The sequence below is a fragment of the Salvia hispanica genome, chromosome 5, assembly GCF_029641045.1.
Source record: "Salvia hispanica isolate PSC_SH4W2 chromosome 5, Shi_PSC_v1, whole genome shotgun sequence".
Classification (NCBI taxonomy): domain Eukaryota; kingdom Viridiplantae; phylum Streptophyta; class Magnoliopsida; order Lamiales; family Lamiaceae; genus Salvia; species Salvia hispanica.
In genome coordinates this window covers 38782642-38800871 of record NC_142696.1, presented here as the reverse complement: position 1 = coordinate 38800871, position 18230 = coordinate 38782642, and the positions used below count along the sequence as shown (strand labels likewise).

The following is an 18230-nucleotide window of genomic DNA, read 5'->3' as shown; positions in this document are numbered from 1 at the left end:
TCTGACGTGGATGTGTTGATCTATCATCTACTGCTCTCTGCAATTATTTATCATCCAACTCTAGCACGATTTTCTCTTCTCGATTTCTAGAGAGAGAGAGAGATTGATTCGATCTGACGGTAGAAGATGGGGGAGCGGGAAGGGGGATGTTGTCCGCCGATGGATCTGATGCGCTCGGAGCCGATGCAGCTCGTGCAACTCATCATCCCCATCGAGTCTGCTCATCTCGCCGTGTCCTATCTCGGCGATCTCGGTCTTATTCAATTCAAAGACGTACGCGATTCGTAGTTTCATTCGTCTGTTGTTTCTTTAGCTCCAATTAATCTAATTGTGATTTTTTGCGGTAATGTGATGTGCATAGGGTTATGATTTTCGCGAATAATTGGTATTATGAAACTAAGTATTGGCGAGGATTCTTCTTTGCTTGTTATTGTGTGAAGAAGAAGCACGGAAGATGTGTTTGTAATAACGTTATTGCTAACTTTAGACTAACGTGTTAGTTAATTGTGATGGCAGTTTTTGCTAAAGCAGCTAATTTATACTGTTGATTCTGTTAGGATTTATGATTTGACGTGAGGTATTGGATTTAGCTGGGTTTGGAATCGGAACAAAGTTGTAGAAGATACATGTTGTTTATATCTGCATTGTTCAGCTTTTGTGTTGTTCCTTGTTTAGTTTGTGACTTACCAAATCCAAGTTCATGTTGGCATGTTTGGCATTGAGTGATTATTTACGTGCGCTTGAGTCTGTCAAAATTGCTTTCTGAGTTTGTTGATGCAGCAGACCTGGGATGTTGGTGAAGATGTTGCCATCAAATAGTAGTTGGTTGGTTATTTCAGTTTCCGGTATTAGGTTCAACCAAGTGTGGCACTTGATGTGCATCCTCTGTACTGATTAATTACTACTCTTGGATAATCTGCTGTTCTACAAAATGAAACATATGACTCCCTCCGTTCCAAGATAATAGAGATGTTTCTTTTTGGCATGGAGATTAAGAAATAGCAGATGTTTAATGTGTTGAGTGGAGAGAAAATAAAGTAACAGAGAGTTTAAAATAGAGATGTGAAGAGAGAATAAATTAGGTGAGAGAAAATTGAAAAGAGAATAAGGTAGGAGAAGAAATAAAGTAAGATAGATTGAATGTGTTAATTTTTACCAAAATAGAAATGACTCTTTTATGATGGAACATTGCAAATAGGAATACAGCTCTATTAATGTGGAACGGAGTGAAAATCAGGATTACGAATGTAGGAATAAGGAAAGATGGAAAACTATGCACTTAATTTTTATGAAGTACTTGCATAGGCCCCTGGTATGGGTATGCTTATCTTCTTACTGATCTCATTGGCCTGTGAATTTCTTTTCCATGTCAGTTTCTGTAAGAATTTATATTGTATTTACTTTTTGTGAGCTTCCTTAGCATTGTATCTCAAATCTTGATCACTGCCTTGCTGTCTTCTCTCAGCTAAATGCAGAAAAAAGTCCATTCCAGAGAACATATGCCATTCAGGTAAAGATTTATATCATGATATTAAGTGTTACACTCCTCCCATTTTTAATCAATTATCAACTATCAAGGCTAGCATTGTCTATCATACAGCAAGTATGCATGTAGTAGTTGCTTGGTTTGCAATATGCCATTCACCAAATATGTAGACTTGCATTTTGCTTCTTGGATGTCGGGTTATACGTCATTTCATTCGGTTTGTTAGATCAAGGTCTAGAAAGTATAAATGATTATTATCTATGAAATCACCAATTTTTTACCAACTTATTTAAGGGAGGTGGTATCATTCAAGATAAACTTCAGTCCATCTTTTACACTTAGAAAAACAACACAAATTATAGAGTATCTTAACTTGGCTTCTACGATCTATAGAGTTGTATGGTGCGGTTCTTTCTGGCTGCCGCTGAAATTATTGCCAATACATGTTAGATTTTACTTTCTGCCTGAGCACATATGTCTACCACATGTAAAAGTTGAGTTGTTATTGATTTTTCGGTATCCGCTGAAGATTAAAAGATCTGGAGAAATGGCACGTAAATTAAGATTTTTCCGCGAACAAATGTCAAAGGCTGGGTTGGTGGCTCAAGTGAGGTCTTCAGGTGAAGCCATTGCCAATATAGATGACCTTGAGGTATCCTTAGCTTTTTGTAAATCCTTCAGTTAATTGAATAAGTTTAACCTAGAGTATCATCTCATTTTTCAGGTTAAACTTGGAGATCTTGAGGCTGAGCTAGTTGAGATAAATGCAAATGGTGAAAAGCTACAGCGCTCCTACAATGAGCTAGCGGAGTACAAGCTTGTTCTGCAAAAAGTATTGCTTTATGTTTTCAGTTTTCTCCAATTTTCTTCTCCATCTAATTACAAAAAGTTTTTTGTATCACAAAGTACCTGTATCACATCTTTCTAGGTGTAACTCACTAGTTTGAACATAAACAAACAAACAAGGATACTTATAATTCCAGCAAAATAATACCAGCTTCAGTTCTGGGAGAAAACTCTCTATTAATGTCAAAGAAAAGAGAACCACTTGGAAAATATCTCACATTTGATATTTCCTTACCCATTTTAGGTTCATTCCATCTGAAAGAAGCAATCAGATGGTCAAAGGTCTTAAATCTGCATTGGAGATATAGATGTTGGTTGAAGTTGGTGAACCACACTCTATATATAACAGATTAACACTCGAGTACCATTAATGAATAATGGAGTCGATCTTTTCTAGATGCATATTTTTCACTTGCAGACACTTCCTTTACTAGATGCAGTACCAAGATTTAATCTGATCATCAAGTAGAACATTATCACATTTGTAAAATGAAGTACTCATGAGTCTTTCATGATTTGAACCTAAGAATTTTTTTTTACCAATTCTGCTGTTTTATACCTTCCCCTATATCTTTTATGATCTTTTAGAAGACAAGCATTCAACTCTCCCCTTAGCCGGCACCTATGCTGACACGATTGCTGTTTCATTTCCTTAGGCTGGTGAATTCTTTTCCTCTGCCCTTAGCAGTGCCGAGGCTCGTCAAAGGGAATACTCATCAAATCAGGGCGGGGAGGAATCCTTGGAAATTCCACTGTTATCTGAGCAGGTACAGGCCTTGTAAACTGCATTTTCCCTTTTAGAAAAAGGTCCTATCCCTCTGTTATGGTTATCAATGATGTTTTGTTTCACAGGAAACAACAGATTCATCCAAGCAAGTTCGCCTAGGATTTATCACTGGACTTGTTCCCAGGGAAAAGTCTATGGCATTCGAGAGGATTTTGTTCCGGGCTACTAGGGGTAATGTGTATCTGAAGCAGGTTGCTGTGGATGAGCCAGTTGTTGACCCAGTATCAGGGGATAAGGTATATTTAATTGACTCATATACCAGAACTAGTTCTGCAAGGCCTCATGAATCTACCAATGATGATTTTATTCTTGTTGGTTTTACTGATTAGTTGAATGCTTTGTTTCAACCCTACTCCAGGGTTGAGATTTTATTAATTACTTCTATCATGAATCAGCTCTTATAGTGTCTTTTCATCAGTTTCCAAATCTTACACTGAACTGAACATTTGAGCCACATGCCTATGAGTTTCTAGAATCATTTATGACTGTATGTTAAGCGTGATTATGTTTTCACTTGAGCTCTTTTAGCAGCATATGCTTCTTGGTAGTGTCAATAAAGTCTTGTCACTTGCATACAAAATTGATGTTTTTTTTATCTGTTTAATGGAGTGTTAAATATCTAAAACACTGATACTGTTTTTCTCCTGGTACTTCATACCAATGCATGCATATGAGACATTCTATTAACAAATGCTCCGTAACAATTTACACACATGATAGAAGAATGATTTGCAGAGAACTAATTTTTGTATCTTATGGTATAGGTTGAAAAAAATGTATTCGCAGTTTTCTTTTCTGGGGAAAGGGCGAAAAACAAAATCCTGAAAATATGTGAGGCATTTGGAGCAAATAGATACTCTTTTAGTGAGGATGTCAGCAAGCAGGCTCAATTGATCACTGAGGTATGTGATTTTGTAATATTATTGCCAAAAAAAGAAAGAAATAAGCTGCTTTAGTTCCTTACTGCACTCAGTTACTAACCTTGTTCTGTATGTCTGTATCATTAACTAGTTTTATAATCATCCCCTCTTCTGATATCTAAACCTTTTTCTTCTGCTGCTTTAGGTCTCTGGGAGGCTAGCAGAGCTAAAGACTACAATAGATGCAGGACTTGTTCATCGGGGAAACTTACTTCAAACTATTGGAGAACAGTTCGAGCAGTGGAATGTCTTGGTATGACACATTATTTAGCTGAAAGTTCTGAACTGATGAACGCCCCCCTTAACCGAAATCATAGCTCTTCATCTTTTTAATGAGTTAATGGTGCGCTGTGCAAACATTAAATATATTTATGTTTGTAAAGGTGAGGAAGGAAAAAGCCATCTATCACACCCTGAATATGCTCAGTATGGATGTCACCAAGAAATGCCTGGTAGCAGAAGGATGGAGTCCTATTTTTGCAACAAAACAGGTACCTAACCTTTTCTTTTAAAATCAACCCCCTTCTTTGGTCAGGGGAACATAGTTCTATGGAAGTGGTAATCTATCATTGATTCACAAAGCTTGTTCTTAATGCCTAATTTGGAATTTTGAAATCTGGGTAATTTTGCTCAATATGGAGATTTTTCCTTTTGTGTAGATCCAGGATGCGTTACATCAGGCAACACATGATTGCAATTCTCAAGTCGAGGCTATTTTTCAAGTCTTGCATACACGTGAAATGCCCCCAACCTATTTCCGGACAAACAAATTCACTACAGCTTTCCAAGAGATAGTTGATGCTTATGGGTGAGTTTTTTGCTAAAGATTCTGTCGTCGATAGTGGACTACCTCTTAAACTTGAAATACTGCTTCAAATCAAATGTGCTGGTTAATACAACTACCCTAGAAATACTGCCCTGGTCAATCTTGCTACTATATAAAGTATATCATTAAAATGCTAGTGTTTGGTTCTCAAACTTGAACTTTTAAGTTGACTAGCAGTCATATAGTTTTAGTTGTTTTTCTTCGCACATAAATATATGTATGCATATATATTCAGTACAATACAGTTATTATCTGGCTATTTCATTGTCCAATGGCAGAGTGGCCAAGTATCAGGAAGCAAATCCTGGTGTATTCACCATTGTCACTTTCCCGTTTCTGTTTGCGGTCATGTTTGGGGACTGGGGCCATGGTATATGCCTTCTACTTGCTACATTATTTTTTATCGTCAGAGAAAAAAAGCTCTCCAGTCAGGTATGTTCAAGTTCTTCTGAGTTATCTTTTGAACAAATAATAATTCTCCCTTTGTCGAAAAACATGACTACCTTTCCATTTTTTCTATCCACCAAAAACATGCCTAATTCTATTTTTCGACGCTACCCCAGTGACCCCCAAATCTCCTTCATTATCAACCTCTATTTATCTAAATACTTACACAACTACCAGTCTACCACTCTTGGGCTAACCACTAAACCCTTCATTCGCTCACAAATATTATTATAAAATAATGTGGGACCCTCTTCCACTCACAAACACACAACCAAAATTATTAAAACCCATGCCACTAAACGTTAGTCATGTTTTTTGTGGAAGGAGTGAGTATATTCTATGTTTTTCTTTAGCAGCAGCAACCTGTATAGCAGTTACATTCGTTGTTTTGTTGTCTGCTATTCTCTAGCTGAATGCACCATTTCACTTTATTTTAATGCATCAGCTGTTTCTTTTTTCTGGTCAGCATGATATAACACAGTACTTGATGATTGCCTTAACATTAGACTCTGCAAATCTGTAGTTTGTTTATAAACTGCCGTATTTATCCTGTACCTGATTAACTGTGTTTTTAGTAAAATTTAAAAGGTAAGTTATTTTTGTGCGCTGGTGTTGCTTAGATGTTTTGGAACTTAGAACAACTCTGACTAAAACCCGAGTGTTAAGCTACTCTGCAAACTACCTTTGGGGAATTTTTGTTTGAGTCCATAAAGAATGGTGTTTAAATTCTTATATAATCAAATGAATAATTTTCGTGGAGATCAATATATGCTTTAGAAAAATCCTTATTTCAGCCTCGAATATTTTGGTGTTATTCTACTACAGCCGCGTTTATGAATTATATTATACCATATGATGCAGAAACTTGGGGACATCATGGAAATGGCATTTGGTGGACGTTACGTAATTGTGTTGATGTCGATATTCTCAATTTACACTGGATTAATCTATAACGAGTTTTTCTCCGTGCCATTTGAATTATTTGCTCCGTCGGCGTATGTATGTCGCGATGCAACTTGCAGGTATCTGACTGACCTCAAATCTTTTATGCTCTGTTGCATACTCCCTCTTGTGTTCTGAACTTTCTTACTGCAGTGAGGCATCCACTATTGGCTTGATCAAAGGACGAGACACTTATCCATTTGGAGTGGATCCTGCTTGGCATGGTTCACGCAGTGAGCTTCCATTCCTGAACTCACTTAAAATGAAAATGTCCATATTGCTTGGAGTTGCCCAGATGAACCTGGGAATAATATTGAGCTATTTTAATGCCCTCTTCTTCAAGAATAGCATAAACACATGGTAAGTTTAATACCCTGTTTTTCCTGTACTCTTTCATTGATTAGATATAGATCACTGGGATCTATATGTACCCTTTTCTATTAGTTATTCTGAAACACAAATAGTGTAACTATTGTCCGTCGAAGTATCATTTTCTTATTACTCCCATTCCCATTCCAGGTTCCAATTTGTTCCCCAGATGATATTCTTGAATAGCCTGTTTGGCTATCTTTCTCTCCTTATCATTGTCAAGTGGTGTACTGGATCCCAAGCTGATTTATATCATGTGATGATCTACATGTTTCTGAGTCCTACGGATGACCTCGGTGAAAACCAGCTTTTTCCTGGTCAGAAGACGTTGCAGGTTGGTTTTTTTTTTAAAAAAAAAAAATTGGAAAAGCAAAAACTGTTGATTATATATTCATTTTATATTACATCAAATGTGTCGGAAGCTTTTGTATTTCCTAGTTCTTTGACTATGTGAAGCCAATTTCACCTATCTACAGATGGTGCTATTGCTATTGGCTCTTGTGTCTGTCCCATGGATGCTGCTTCCAAAGCCTTTCCTTCTGAAGATGCAACATGAGGTATGCAATTTCTGACTTTCTTATGTTATTTTCCCACTAATCATTGTAGCATTTTATATATCAGTTCATTTTACCTTCCTTTTATCGTTTTGCCTCTCAGAGGCACCAGGGAGAGGCCTATGCACCCCTTCCAGGTGCAGAGGAGTCTTTGCAATCAGGGGCAAACCATAACGATGGCCATGGTCATGGTCATGGTCATGAGGAGTTTGAGTTCAGTGAAGTTTTTGTACATCAGCTTATACACACTATCGAATTTGTTCTTGGAGCAGTGTCAAATACAGCTTCCTATCTTCGTTTGTGGGCACTCAGGTATGTACATGAGTTTGCAACCTTGAAATAATACGGGAACAAGTAATTTCAGTTTGTGCCAGAAGCTAAGACATTCTTTATTCCTTCACTTTCGTTTTGAGTTCTTCAAGATTTTGGATTACCATAAATCAATATTCTTTATTGATCAAATGCAAGGAGGAAAGCATCTCCGTTCCTCTGTCCCTTAATACTAAACTTTGCAGATCACCACACTGAATATCACTCAATGTTCTCCTTCTAACGCTCCTTTTTCCTTTGTGATTTCAGCCTTGCGCACTCTGAGTTATCCGTTGTGTTCTATGAGAAAGTTCTCCTTCTTGCATGGGGGTGAGTTAATTTCTTTCATTGACATCTCTATAAAAGTCTTACGGATGTTTATACCATTTCAATATTTGCATTATTATCTTTATTTGCACCACTGTTGGCATACTCTAATTTTTATTTTTCTGACTAAGAAACTGATGAATGTTTGAACATGTGCAGATATAACAATATAGTCATCCTTATAATCGGCATTATTATCTTTATTTGTGCCACTGTTGGCGTACTCTTGGTGATGGAAACTTTGAGTGCCTTCTTGCACGCGCTGAGACTTCACTGGGTGGAGTTCCAAAACAAGTTTTACGAGGGTGACGGTTACAAGTTCTATCCATTCTCATTCTTTGTGCTCGATACGGAAGAGGAATGAGAGTGCATAAAAAGGAATAAAGATTTGGTGTTTGAATTTGCGTGAATGTTGATGTTTGTTGGTTCTTTCACCTGGTGTCATGCATAGAGAGAGAGATAGAAGTTGGTAATACTTTCAGATTGCCTCCCTACATGACTTTCTGTCCCTCATATTTATCGTTGAGAGGAATAAGCAGGCTTATTTTGTAGCCTGTATTTACTTATGAAGAAGAGTATGGTGTAATTTTATCACTACTAAGTATTATTTATTTTATTTATTCAGCTTAGCACGAGAATCTCCATGTGTATTGCAGAATGGAGTATTAATGTATTCCTATTGATTGTATCCTTTAATTCCGTCTTTTGTAGATGAAGTTTCTCCTAATTCAAATCTCAAGAGGCTTTCCAAATCGTTGCCCTTTCACCTTAATAAACAAATATGTACGTACTTGACTAATTTTGTATAAGCCACATGTATACTTTGTCTCAGCTTGTAAAATTGAAATACTTCATCTTCATTGCCTATTGCAACTTATCTCTTGCTCTGTTAGACCAAATTAGGAAAGAAAAAAAAACGAATATGAGTCGCAATCCAATCCAAAAGTTTGTCGTTTAATATATTTAATTGTTGGTCTACAATCGCTGTAGTAGCAGTTGCGATGTAGCATCCACCATCGACTATTGAAACACAAGGCTTTTTTCATATGATTTCCATGTTCTAACGATTTATTTATTGGTTTAAATTCTTTTGCATTCTTTTTTATTTTCTTTGTGAATTTAATGTATAAACGTTGTATGTGGTGAGTAAATCGAGTCCCCTGCTTCACGAACGAAATGTAGCAACAGTGGACGGCAGTGTACTTCAACATTTCAAAGCACACAAATTAATAGTCACGATGCATAGTTGCAACCAATAGTTTATAAATAAACATACGATTGATTTATAAAATTATAAAAGATGAGTTTTACTTTTCCCCAAATGGTAAATAAATGCAGATGAAGCACACTTCTTTATATACATGAACGAGGTGAAACTTTAATGCACCTCGATACAATGCATCTCTCCTACTTTGAGCTGCTCACAGCTGCAACAGTTGAAACCATGGAATCCACCCCACAAATATTGTGGCCTCGGCAGATTTTGTAGTATCCATTTTCTCCCCAATTCTCTCCCCAAGAGTTCTTTATAATCCAATATGGTTTCTCCTTCAACCGGATGGGAGCATAGCCAGCTTCACCGTACCCAACCAGCAGCACGCCATGATCCAATCGCTTTGAGCAGATGTATGGGCATGACACTCCTCCGACATAAGTCTGCATGAAAACTGCATTGATAGCAACTGCATCCAAGGAGAAATGATATCACTCTCAGAAAACATTTGTGCACCTAGTTGATACTAATTGCATCTATAGTAGAGAATAGATACCTGCAAGAGGACCGTTTTTGACAAGATTTGCTGCGATTTGATCTTCATCAAGCGATACTACACTGAAGTTGGCAACCTTTGCGACAACTTTGCTCTTTTCGAATTTGCAAGTTCCACGATCTGTTCCAGTGTATGGATAGTCTTCTTCTCTCATGAGTCCACCGGCTTTGAGTGTGTATTCAAAAGCACTGTTCATCAATCCACCATTGCACCCTGAGTCACATGAATTTTTGTCTTCTGGATCACACTGCAGATTCAAAACTAGATGCGTCATAACATAGTCTCTTCAAAAAAGAAACATTTAACTTTTATGCTTCAGAAACAAATTATGTGGTCCCAAACTAATACTAACATTCTTCTTCCAATAGATTACTTGTCAATGAACCCACTGAGCACCATCAGACTCCTAACTGATTTTTCTTACCAGTAACAAATCTTATACGTATGAAATACAACAAAGGTTTTAAAACAGTACTCAGAAGCAATCATATCAGATTCATTCATAAGGGACCTGCACACATAAACCTCAGATAATCATACAACAATAAAATGAACAAACTGATGAAGGATTCTTCATAACACGCATCTTGCCTGATCAGCTAATCTAATATTTCCAGACCTTTATATATTCAACAAATAGCATAACATACCATGATTAGTCCACTAAACTATTTTAAACTAACTGTGAGTTCAAACGGATACTAGGAACCAGGCATACCAAATGCAACTAAATCAGTAAAAATCCGACCAAAAAAAACAAGGAAAACAAACCTCATGATCACATTCTACAAGCTGCTGTTCGCTGAGGCTCACAAGCTTCCCTGTTGCGAGGTAGTTGGCACCCTCCAATGCTCCAGTTGTGCTAAACGACCAGCATGATCCACAGGAACCCTGGGAGACATTCACTCGGAATTTAGAACAGCCACAATACTCATAAACCGAGGCCTCAAAGAACCATCACATCCAAAAACTAACAGAGTTCATCATCACCAAAAACAAGTGACTGCCACAAGGTTAGAGAATCAATTAGAGAATGTGATTTTGGATAAGAAGTAAACAGTCAGAAGCACGCAATTCAGAAGATACTGTGGCATTGTCTAAATCTGCACCTAATGCTCTTAATCCTTCAACTTGAACAGAAAGTTTGTATCTAGACATAAATCTCCATCATGCTCGGCTACGATTGCTCATAATCCGAAACTCGAAAAAAATATCAGAAAGTGCAAACGAAAACCTAATTTGGTACATACCTGATTCTTCACCGCTGTAACAGCACCGTGATCTCTCCAATCGAAGTCCTTAGGCAAATCATTGGTAGGCAAAACCGGCGCCTCTTGAGCGTCGGACGGTAGGCGGAGCCTCCTGTTGATTCCGAGGAATCTGTTCCGGAACTCACGCGGCGTGAGATCGGAGAACTGCGTAACGCCGTGAACGGCTGAAGGATCGAGCTTCTGGTGCCGGCTAGCGCGGCGGAGGTTAGCCTTGAACACCGAGAACCTGTGATCGTGCTCCTCCTGAGAAGCGTACGACTTGCTGAATTTACTCTTAAATATAGTGAAATGATGGTCGGCGTTGAGCAACTCGTTATCGCCGTCGCCGTGGTCCACCACTTGACGGATCAGGGGATCGTTGCTATCCAAATTGCCGCCGTCGACAGCGGCGGAATAACGACACGACGCAACGATGAGGAGAGAGGAGAGAAAAAGGAGGGGGAAGCGTGAAGCCATGGCAAAATCGGTTGAGTCTACCTTATTTTCTGATGCGTGGAGATATATAGTGGGAAAAGAAAAAGAACGGGAAGGAGGTGGGAAACCAATGAGGATACGACATGTGGTGGAATTTGATTGGGTTGTGGGGGAGTTGCGTCTTGGGCAGGTCACTGCACGCAATTCCACTATCACGCAATTGAAGAGCTTTCCTTTTTATATTTACCTTTAATTATATTTCCGAAAATGTACTACTCGACCTCGGTCCATAATTAAATATTTTATATTTATTTGGCACAAATTCTAAAAAAAATTTAAATTTATAAATAAAATGGATAGAAAAAAGTTAATGGAATGTGGTACTTATTTTTATATATTAACTTTTTGATGGTCGAAAAAAATAATGGAGGTATTAAATAATTTTCATTTTAATTTGGAAATAAAAGTACCAGTACTTACTATTATTCTGAAAAAAATTCTGACAATCAATCAGAATACCAACGTGATATCTAAAATCTCACATTAATTGAGGAATACTCCTTCCATCCCAAGATAAATGAGCATAAATTTTTTAGGACGAGATTTAAGGAAATGAGTTTTATTAGTAAAGTAAAAAGTGAATAAAGTAGAGACTTAATAAAGAGAAAAAGTAAGAGAGATGATACCAAAAAAGGAAATGGCTCACTTATCTTGTGCCGTCCAAAAAAGGAACGTGAGTCACTGATAAAGCTGATTTCATGCATTGGTTATATGGATAAATTTTGTGATTTCCTGGGTCTAACAAGGTTTTATAAGCCAGGTGTGTAGAGAAATCGCCAGCCCCAGGAAAAAGACGAAGATTGCTGGAAGAAGAAGCTGGCGGGAAAAGTGAGCAGAAGAAGGAAGAGTTACTAGACTAAGGAGCATCCAATTAGAGGGCAAAATGGGAATTACAAGAACAGTCTAGAAGCTCTACCTCCTATAAATAAGAGCACGCGATCAACATGAAGATATCTCTCTTTCCACTTCGGCTCTTAGCTTAGTTTTTCCACTTTTCTCTACACACACTTGAGGGGAATCATTCTGGGGAGTTCACGTTTCGGATCTAGTCGTGGTGTAACACCGTCTCTACGGAGGCGAAGATACAATCGTTATTTGCTTTCAGTTTACATTCCGTATTTCCCCGAGTCTTCGTTGTTCGAAGCTTGATTGTATTTTGTTATTCTCTCGTTGGATACTTCGTATTTTGCTATGGAGATTTCTATTTTGTTTTCAGTTATGATATTGTCCTCTTATTTGTTTGTTTTGGTGGATATTGTTGGTTGATTTAAGTTTGGAGTTTGAATTGCTTGGAGATTGTGGTTGATCGGTTGAATCTAGTTGAATCTGTGAAGATCGGAGAGGGAAATGGTGTTTCATTGTTGTGGATGGCTTGGATCCGGAGTGGATGAAGCATCCGACGTATAGATCTGTCGCATTTGCATGGTTATAATGTTTTGAATTCTGTTTACTTGCTTGCCTCGTCTAGTAGTCATGGATCTGTGTTAGTTTCAGTGGTTCTTTGAGTCAATCGGTTTAATTTTGTTCGCCCTGTTTCGATCTTTGTTTGTTCTGTTTTTTTTTTTCACCGGCTGTTTCGTGATAAAAGTTAGAGAAGATGATGTCGTTGTTAGTTAGTCCTTTAGTTAGTTAATCTGCAGCTTTTTCCGTCGTACTATGTCGTTTTAAGAAATGGTGCTCACGTTTCGCTTTTTGTCTGTCTAGGCTAGCTCAGGAAGTCGTTTACCTAGTCAAGTAATCATTTCAATTACTTCCAGTCATCTTGCATGTCCCTGCCTAGATCTAGTTGTTAGAATAGAATATTATATTTACTCAGTTTAGGAATTAAAGCTCAACCCCGAAAATTGCGTGGCAGCAGCCAAAAATAGCTTCCAGGTCTTTGAGCATGTTTACTTACACATCTGTCTCTCTGGATTCGATTCTTGCTTCCCTGTACTAATCTTTTTAGCTATAGCGGGTTGAGGGTTTTGAAGGGCGAAGGAAGTGATTGTGTGCCCAACGACAGGTTACCCAAGGATTCTCTGAGTTCCTAGACCCAGTGTCTAGTGGATTCTCTGGATCAGGAGATTTAATTTCAAACACACCTCGCTGACTTTTCGACACTCTTCGGTCGCTTATCTTGGGACGAAGGGAGTATATAATTTCGAGTAATTCGTCGTGTAATTTATATTTTCTTAGTGATATTCTGATCACTAATAATTTTGTACAATCATTATTATTTTATGAAATGATGAATAAATGGTAATTACATAAACTATATTGTCGAAAAGAATGACAAAATATGAGAAACATAAATATTTGAGGATACGTTGGGTGCACTATGGTCAATAAGTGAAATCATATCAAATATCAAATCAAATCTCAACCATTGGATTCTTAGATTGGATGGTTGTGATAATAATATTTGAACTACATTATTACACTAAAAGCGTTACATTATTAGCCGAGCTATATTATTAAACAACACAATCTACATTATTGGACTAAAACGCGTTACATTATTAGCCGAGCTATATTTAAACTACACAATCTACATTATTAGACTAAAACACGTTACTTTATTAGCTGAACTACATTATTAGACTGCATAATTTACATTATTAGATGACATGTGACATTAATCTAATGGTTACATCATAAAATCTAATAACTGTGATTTGCTTAGATTTTTGACAGAATTTTACTTATTAATTTAATCACGTCCCTATGTTTGGAATTTTAAGATTTAAAATATAAATAATTATGATATATTTGGAGACGAGGACAGTCTCATATTTTTTAAGACAAAATGATCTAACATATATTTAAAAATGTTCACTTTCTCAATTTTAAATGGTATTAATATTAATATAGTATAAATTTATATTTGATCGATATCGTAGATAATAAAACAACAATAGGGATGCAATCAAATGCAAAATCTAAATATTGTACAAACTCCAAACTATGATCTAGACCGTTAGAAAATGTCAACAGATGACAAAATAGTAGCAACAGAAAATGTCAACACAGTGCCAACAGTTGATGCTGTGGAAATTGTATTGAAACCGTGTTGACATTTTTTGTTGCTACTATTTTATCATCTGTTGATATTTTTTAATGATCTAGATTATAGTTTAGAGTTTGTATAATATATGAGTTTGCATTTTATCACTACCCTATATATATATATATATATATATATGGATGTATTAAGATGACAACCCTCTTTATTGTAACACCATACCTAGGGTTGGCACGGTACGGTTGACTCAACTTATTTTTAACACAAGTATACCCGCAAGTGTACGGGGCTAATGTAGCAAATAGTAAGCAAAGAGTATCGTATCCACAGAGACAATGAGTGTCAACCTAATTACCACGAACCAACCTCAACTACTATCTAGATGAATCGGAATTTTGGTTTTTCTAAATCTATTTAAAAGCAAGGTAAAAACAACTAAAGAACTAAAAGCAAATAAGAAAACGGATGTAGATCAAGGATGAGAAGAGTAGAATCCTACGGGATCGATAACAACTATCCTATGCTCAACTAACTTCCTAACTATGCCAACAAAGGGTCTCAAGGGTTATTAAGCTATCACCAAGGTAAAACTATATCTTTTCTCAAAGCATATAATTTGTAGATTGCTACCTAGAACCGAAGTCTCCTTCCTAGAACTAAGGCAACAACTCCTAATAGCTCCTAAGATACTTAGCTTCATTCAAAGACTCAAATCTCTCGATTATACAAAGACGTCAATTTCTTCTCTTTCAAATCAAACTACTCACTTTTCAGTTCTTGTAGTAAAATCCACATGCATTTATAAGGTGATCAGTCAAATAAATGTATAAGCACAGAAGAAATCAAAATAACCACATGAGCCAAGACATAGAAAAAGGAAATCAATTAAACATAAGAATCATTGTATCTCCCCCGTAGAACTCTACGAAGGATTTAGCTACTCATGTTCAACACAAAAGTCAAAGAAATATTCAAAGAAATAATCAAAAACATTGTTTGAACAAGAATAAAACTAAAAGTAGAAACTACTAGAATTGGATTGGACGGATTGGAGGTCTCGTCATCAATCTTGCGATGAATACTCGTCCTCTGTTCGTTCTTCTCTTCTTCCTAGGTGAAAAAGTAGTGTTTTTGGGGTTGAAGGCGTGTAAGTTCTGTTTGGAGGCGTTTCCTAGGCATATATATACCTAGGGTTGACTTTGGGCCCGAAATAAGCTGTCTGACGAAGCTGGCGGGTCGCCAGGTTGGGTGTGCGTCGAAGCGGGCGAGTCGCCAGCTGCTTACGGCGTTTTTTTCGTGTTTTGCTGGCGGGTCGCCAGGTTCATTTGCATGCGAACCTGGCGGGTCGCCAGCTATGTCACTGCTCTGCGCAGTCTTGGTAAAACGGCCATAACTTCTTCTACCGAACTCCGATTGAGACGTTTAAGATATCCACGCGAAGCGCTTTCGAAGACGAAGAGAATGGTATGCATTACATGCGAATCGGACTTCAAAATCTCCAGATAAGCTGTCTCGAACATTGAGCAGCTGCACATCTACATATTTTGTACATTTTTCTACACATTCTTCACAAAATGGTCAAAATACCAACATAATAGAGAAGTAGCTATAACCATGTCTCAAAGTACACAATATATGATCAAAACCAAGTAAAACTACCCTCTAAAGTCATGTAAAATCCAAGTGAATCAACGGTATACCGCACCGAGAATGTCATACCGCATACCGTACCACAAATTGCGGTATGACTAAATGTCATACCTATACCTTACCGAATTTTTCGGTATACCGCATTGCGGTATACCGAAAATTCGGTATGCCAATATTTGAAAACCTTTACCTTACCGATATTTCGGTATGCCGTACCGTGTTGCGGTATACCGCGGTATACCGCAAATCATACATGTTTGATATATAAAATATTGAAGAATTGAGATTTAGAATTAAGGCAGAATAATGAATTAATGATGGTTGCTATTGCTTTACGAATTATGCATCTAATCTTTCTTTAGTTTTAAAAATATAAATATTACTCCCTCCGTCCCACTTAAAATGCAACATTTGGGAATCGGCACGGGATTTTATGAGGTGTTGTTTTGTGAGTTAAAGAAGAGAGAGTAAAGTAAGAGAGATGAAAAAGTAGAGATAGAGTTGTTTCCATTTAAGGAAACGTTTCATTTTTAATGGGACAGCCAAAAAAGGAAAACGTTTCATTTTTAATGGGACAGAGGGAGTATAATTTTATACATAATATATATATTAAAAAAATATATTTATTAACGGTATATACCACAAAATTGCGGTATATACCGTAATTTGCAGTACATACCATGATTGCGGTATGATGCGGTATACCGCGGTATATGCAAAATCCATACCTTTACTGTACCTTAATCTACCGGTAAGGTATCATACCGTACCGAAAAGTGCGGTATACCGAAAATTCTGAATTTTCGTTATTTTTTCGGTATGGTAAGTGCGGTATTTCGGTATTTCGGTATGTTTTGCCAGCCCTAACCATACCACTATTTTAGGCCATTGGATCTGAAAATCGTGTGCTTGTCATGCTGCCACGTGTAAAAACACGGAGGGGTAAAATAGGAAATTTCTAATTTTACGTTACCAGATTGCAGTGCTGTTCATTGAATATTGCAGTCTTACCACAACAATATTGCAGTTTACCACGACTGCAATATCTAATACAGTAGACTGCAAACCCGTGTTTTTTCACGAAACTTAATCCTAAGCGTCCATAAACGAGATCTAACGGACTATATTGGTGGTGTGGTGTTATCCTATCTATGGTGGCACCTAGTGCATATATATATATATATAGGTTTATGATCAATTGAGATTTTTTAAAGTAATTGAGAAATGAGATGCAATATCAGCCACTCATTTTTATTAAATGAGTGGTCCAGATTTTGCCTCACAAAAAATATTTTAAAATTAATTTATTTTGAAAGGGTAGAATAGTAATTTCATAATAATTTGCCAATCTCACCTCCCTTCCATCGTCTTCCCTCCCCAATCTCCAAAACCTCTCCAGTTCCTTCTCCCGCCACCAATCGCCGCAGCCAAATCCCTCCAAAGGCTCGACCTCGGCCGCAACTCCATCTCCAGCCCCCTCCCCGACCTTAGCCCGCTCCTTCACCAACCTCGATCTCAGCTACAACAACCTCACCGGCCCAATCCCCTGTCGGTGGTGAGTACGGTTGTCGGCGCCTGCCGCTACGCTCGCGTCCGCTTCTTAGGATTCGTCTACTGTTGCTGCGGCGTCGCCGGAGTCGGATTTGGCGTCGGTGAGCTCCCGAGGCTGGAGAAGGCTTGATTATCGGATCTCACCCCCCTCGACCAGATCAGATCGCCGTTGCTGGCGTGATTGAGACTCTGCGGGAGATTACTGTCGAAGAAATTGGGGGTTTGATGAGAGAGAAACTATGGCGCCGAGATTTAGGTGAAATTGTGAGGAAAAGAGGAGCTGGAATCGAATTCCTGGTCGTCGCCGCCGCTGGAGGATTGCAAACTCCCGCTATTGCCGGAATCCATGGCTAAATCAATTTCTAGAGAAAGAGAGGTGATTGAAGGTGTAATTGATGGAATTGGTAAACTAGCATAAAGTGATGCCGCAAAAGTTGAAAAGGGGGAAACGGAGAGAGAATCTGAAGAATTGCACGTAAAAGGTTAGATCGTTCCATCTCCTTCAGATCACTTCAAAAATAAAAGGATCACATTCACACACACATCTCCTCGCCATCTCCTCTCCTCTGTCGATTGCCGCCTCCAGCGGCGTATTCGAATTTCTGGTGAAGCCTATCGCCGGCTCCACGGAGGAGCTCCTTTGCGAGCTGCGGAGAGACGGTGTGGTCGAATTGAGTCAGGCGGTTGGTGGCGGTTTC

The 18230-nt window shown here is 37.9% G+C and overlaps 2 protein-coding genes and 1 pseudogene across 2 annotated transcripts; 1 reads left to right on the top strand and 2 right to left on the bottom strand.

Moving 5' to 3' along the window:
• On the top strand, window positions 1-8509 carry LOC125189186 (V-type proton ATPase subunit a3). The gene is made up of 18 exons (XM_048086444.2): window positions 1-273; window positions 1466-1510; window positions 2016-2138; window positions 2211-2318; window positions 2989-3099; window positions 3185-3355; window positions 3884-4021; window positions 4185-4292; window positions 4423-4530; window positions 4699-4847; window positions 5144-5297; window positions 6174-6334; window positions 6408-6614; window positions 6774-6957; window positions 7100-7180; window positions 7281-7489; window positions 7757-7816; window positions 7973-8509. The coding sequence occupies exons 1-18, from the start codon at window positions 127-129 to the stop codon at window positions 8175-8177; spliced, it is 2469 nt and encodes an 822-aa protein (XP_047942401.1). The 5' UTR covers window positions 1-126; the 3' UTR covers window positions 8178-8509.
• A 563-nt stretch (window positions 8510-9072) lies between these two features.
• Window positions 9073-11337, bottom strand: LOC125189187 (cysteine protease RD19A). Its single transcript, XM_048086445.2, has 4 exons — window positions 10833-11337; window positions 10354-10473; window positions 9583-9829; window positions 9073-9495 (listed from the first exon to the last, which is right to left on the bottom strand). The coding sequence occupies exons 1-4, from the start codon at window positions 11307-11309 to the stop codon at window positions 9221-9223; spliced, it is 1119 nt and encodes a 372-aa protein (XP_047942402.1). The 5' UTR covers window positions 11310-11337; the 3' UTR covers window positions 9073-9220.
• Window positions 11338-17511: 6174 nt separating this feature from the next.
• On the bottom strand, window positions 17512-17880 carry LOC148926809 (uncharacterized; annotated as a pseudogene).
• Window positions 17881-18230: the final 350 nt, after the last annotated feature.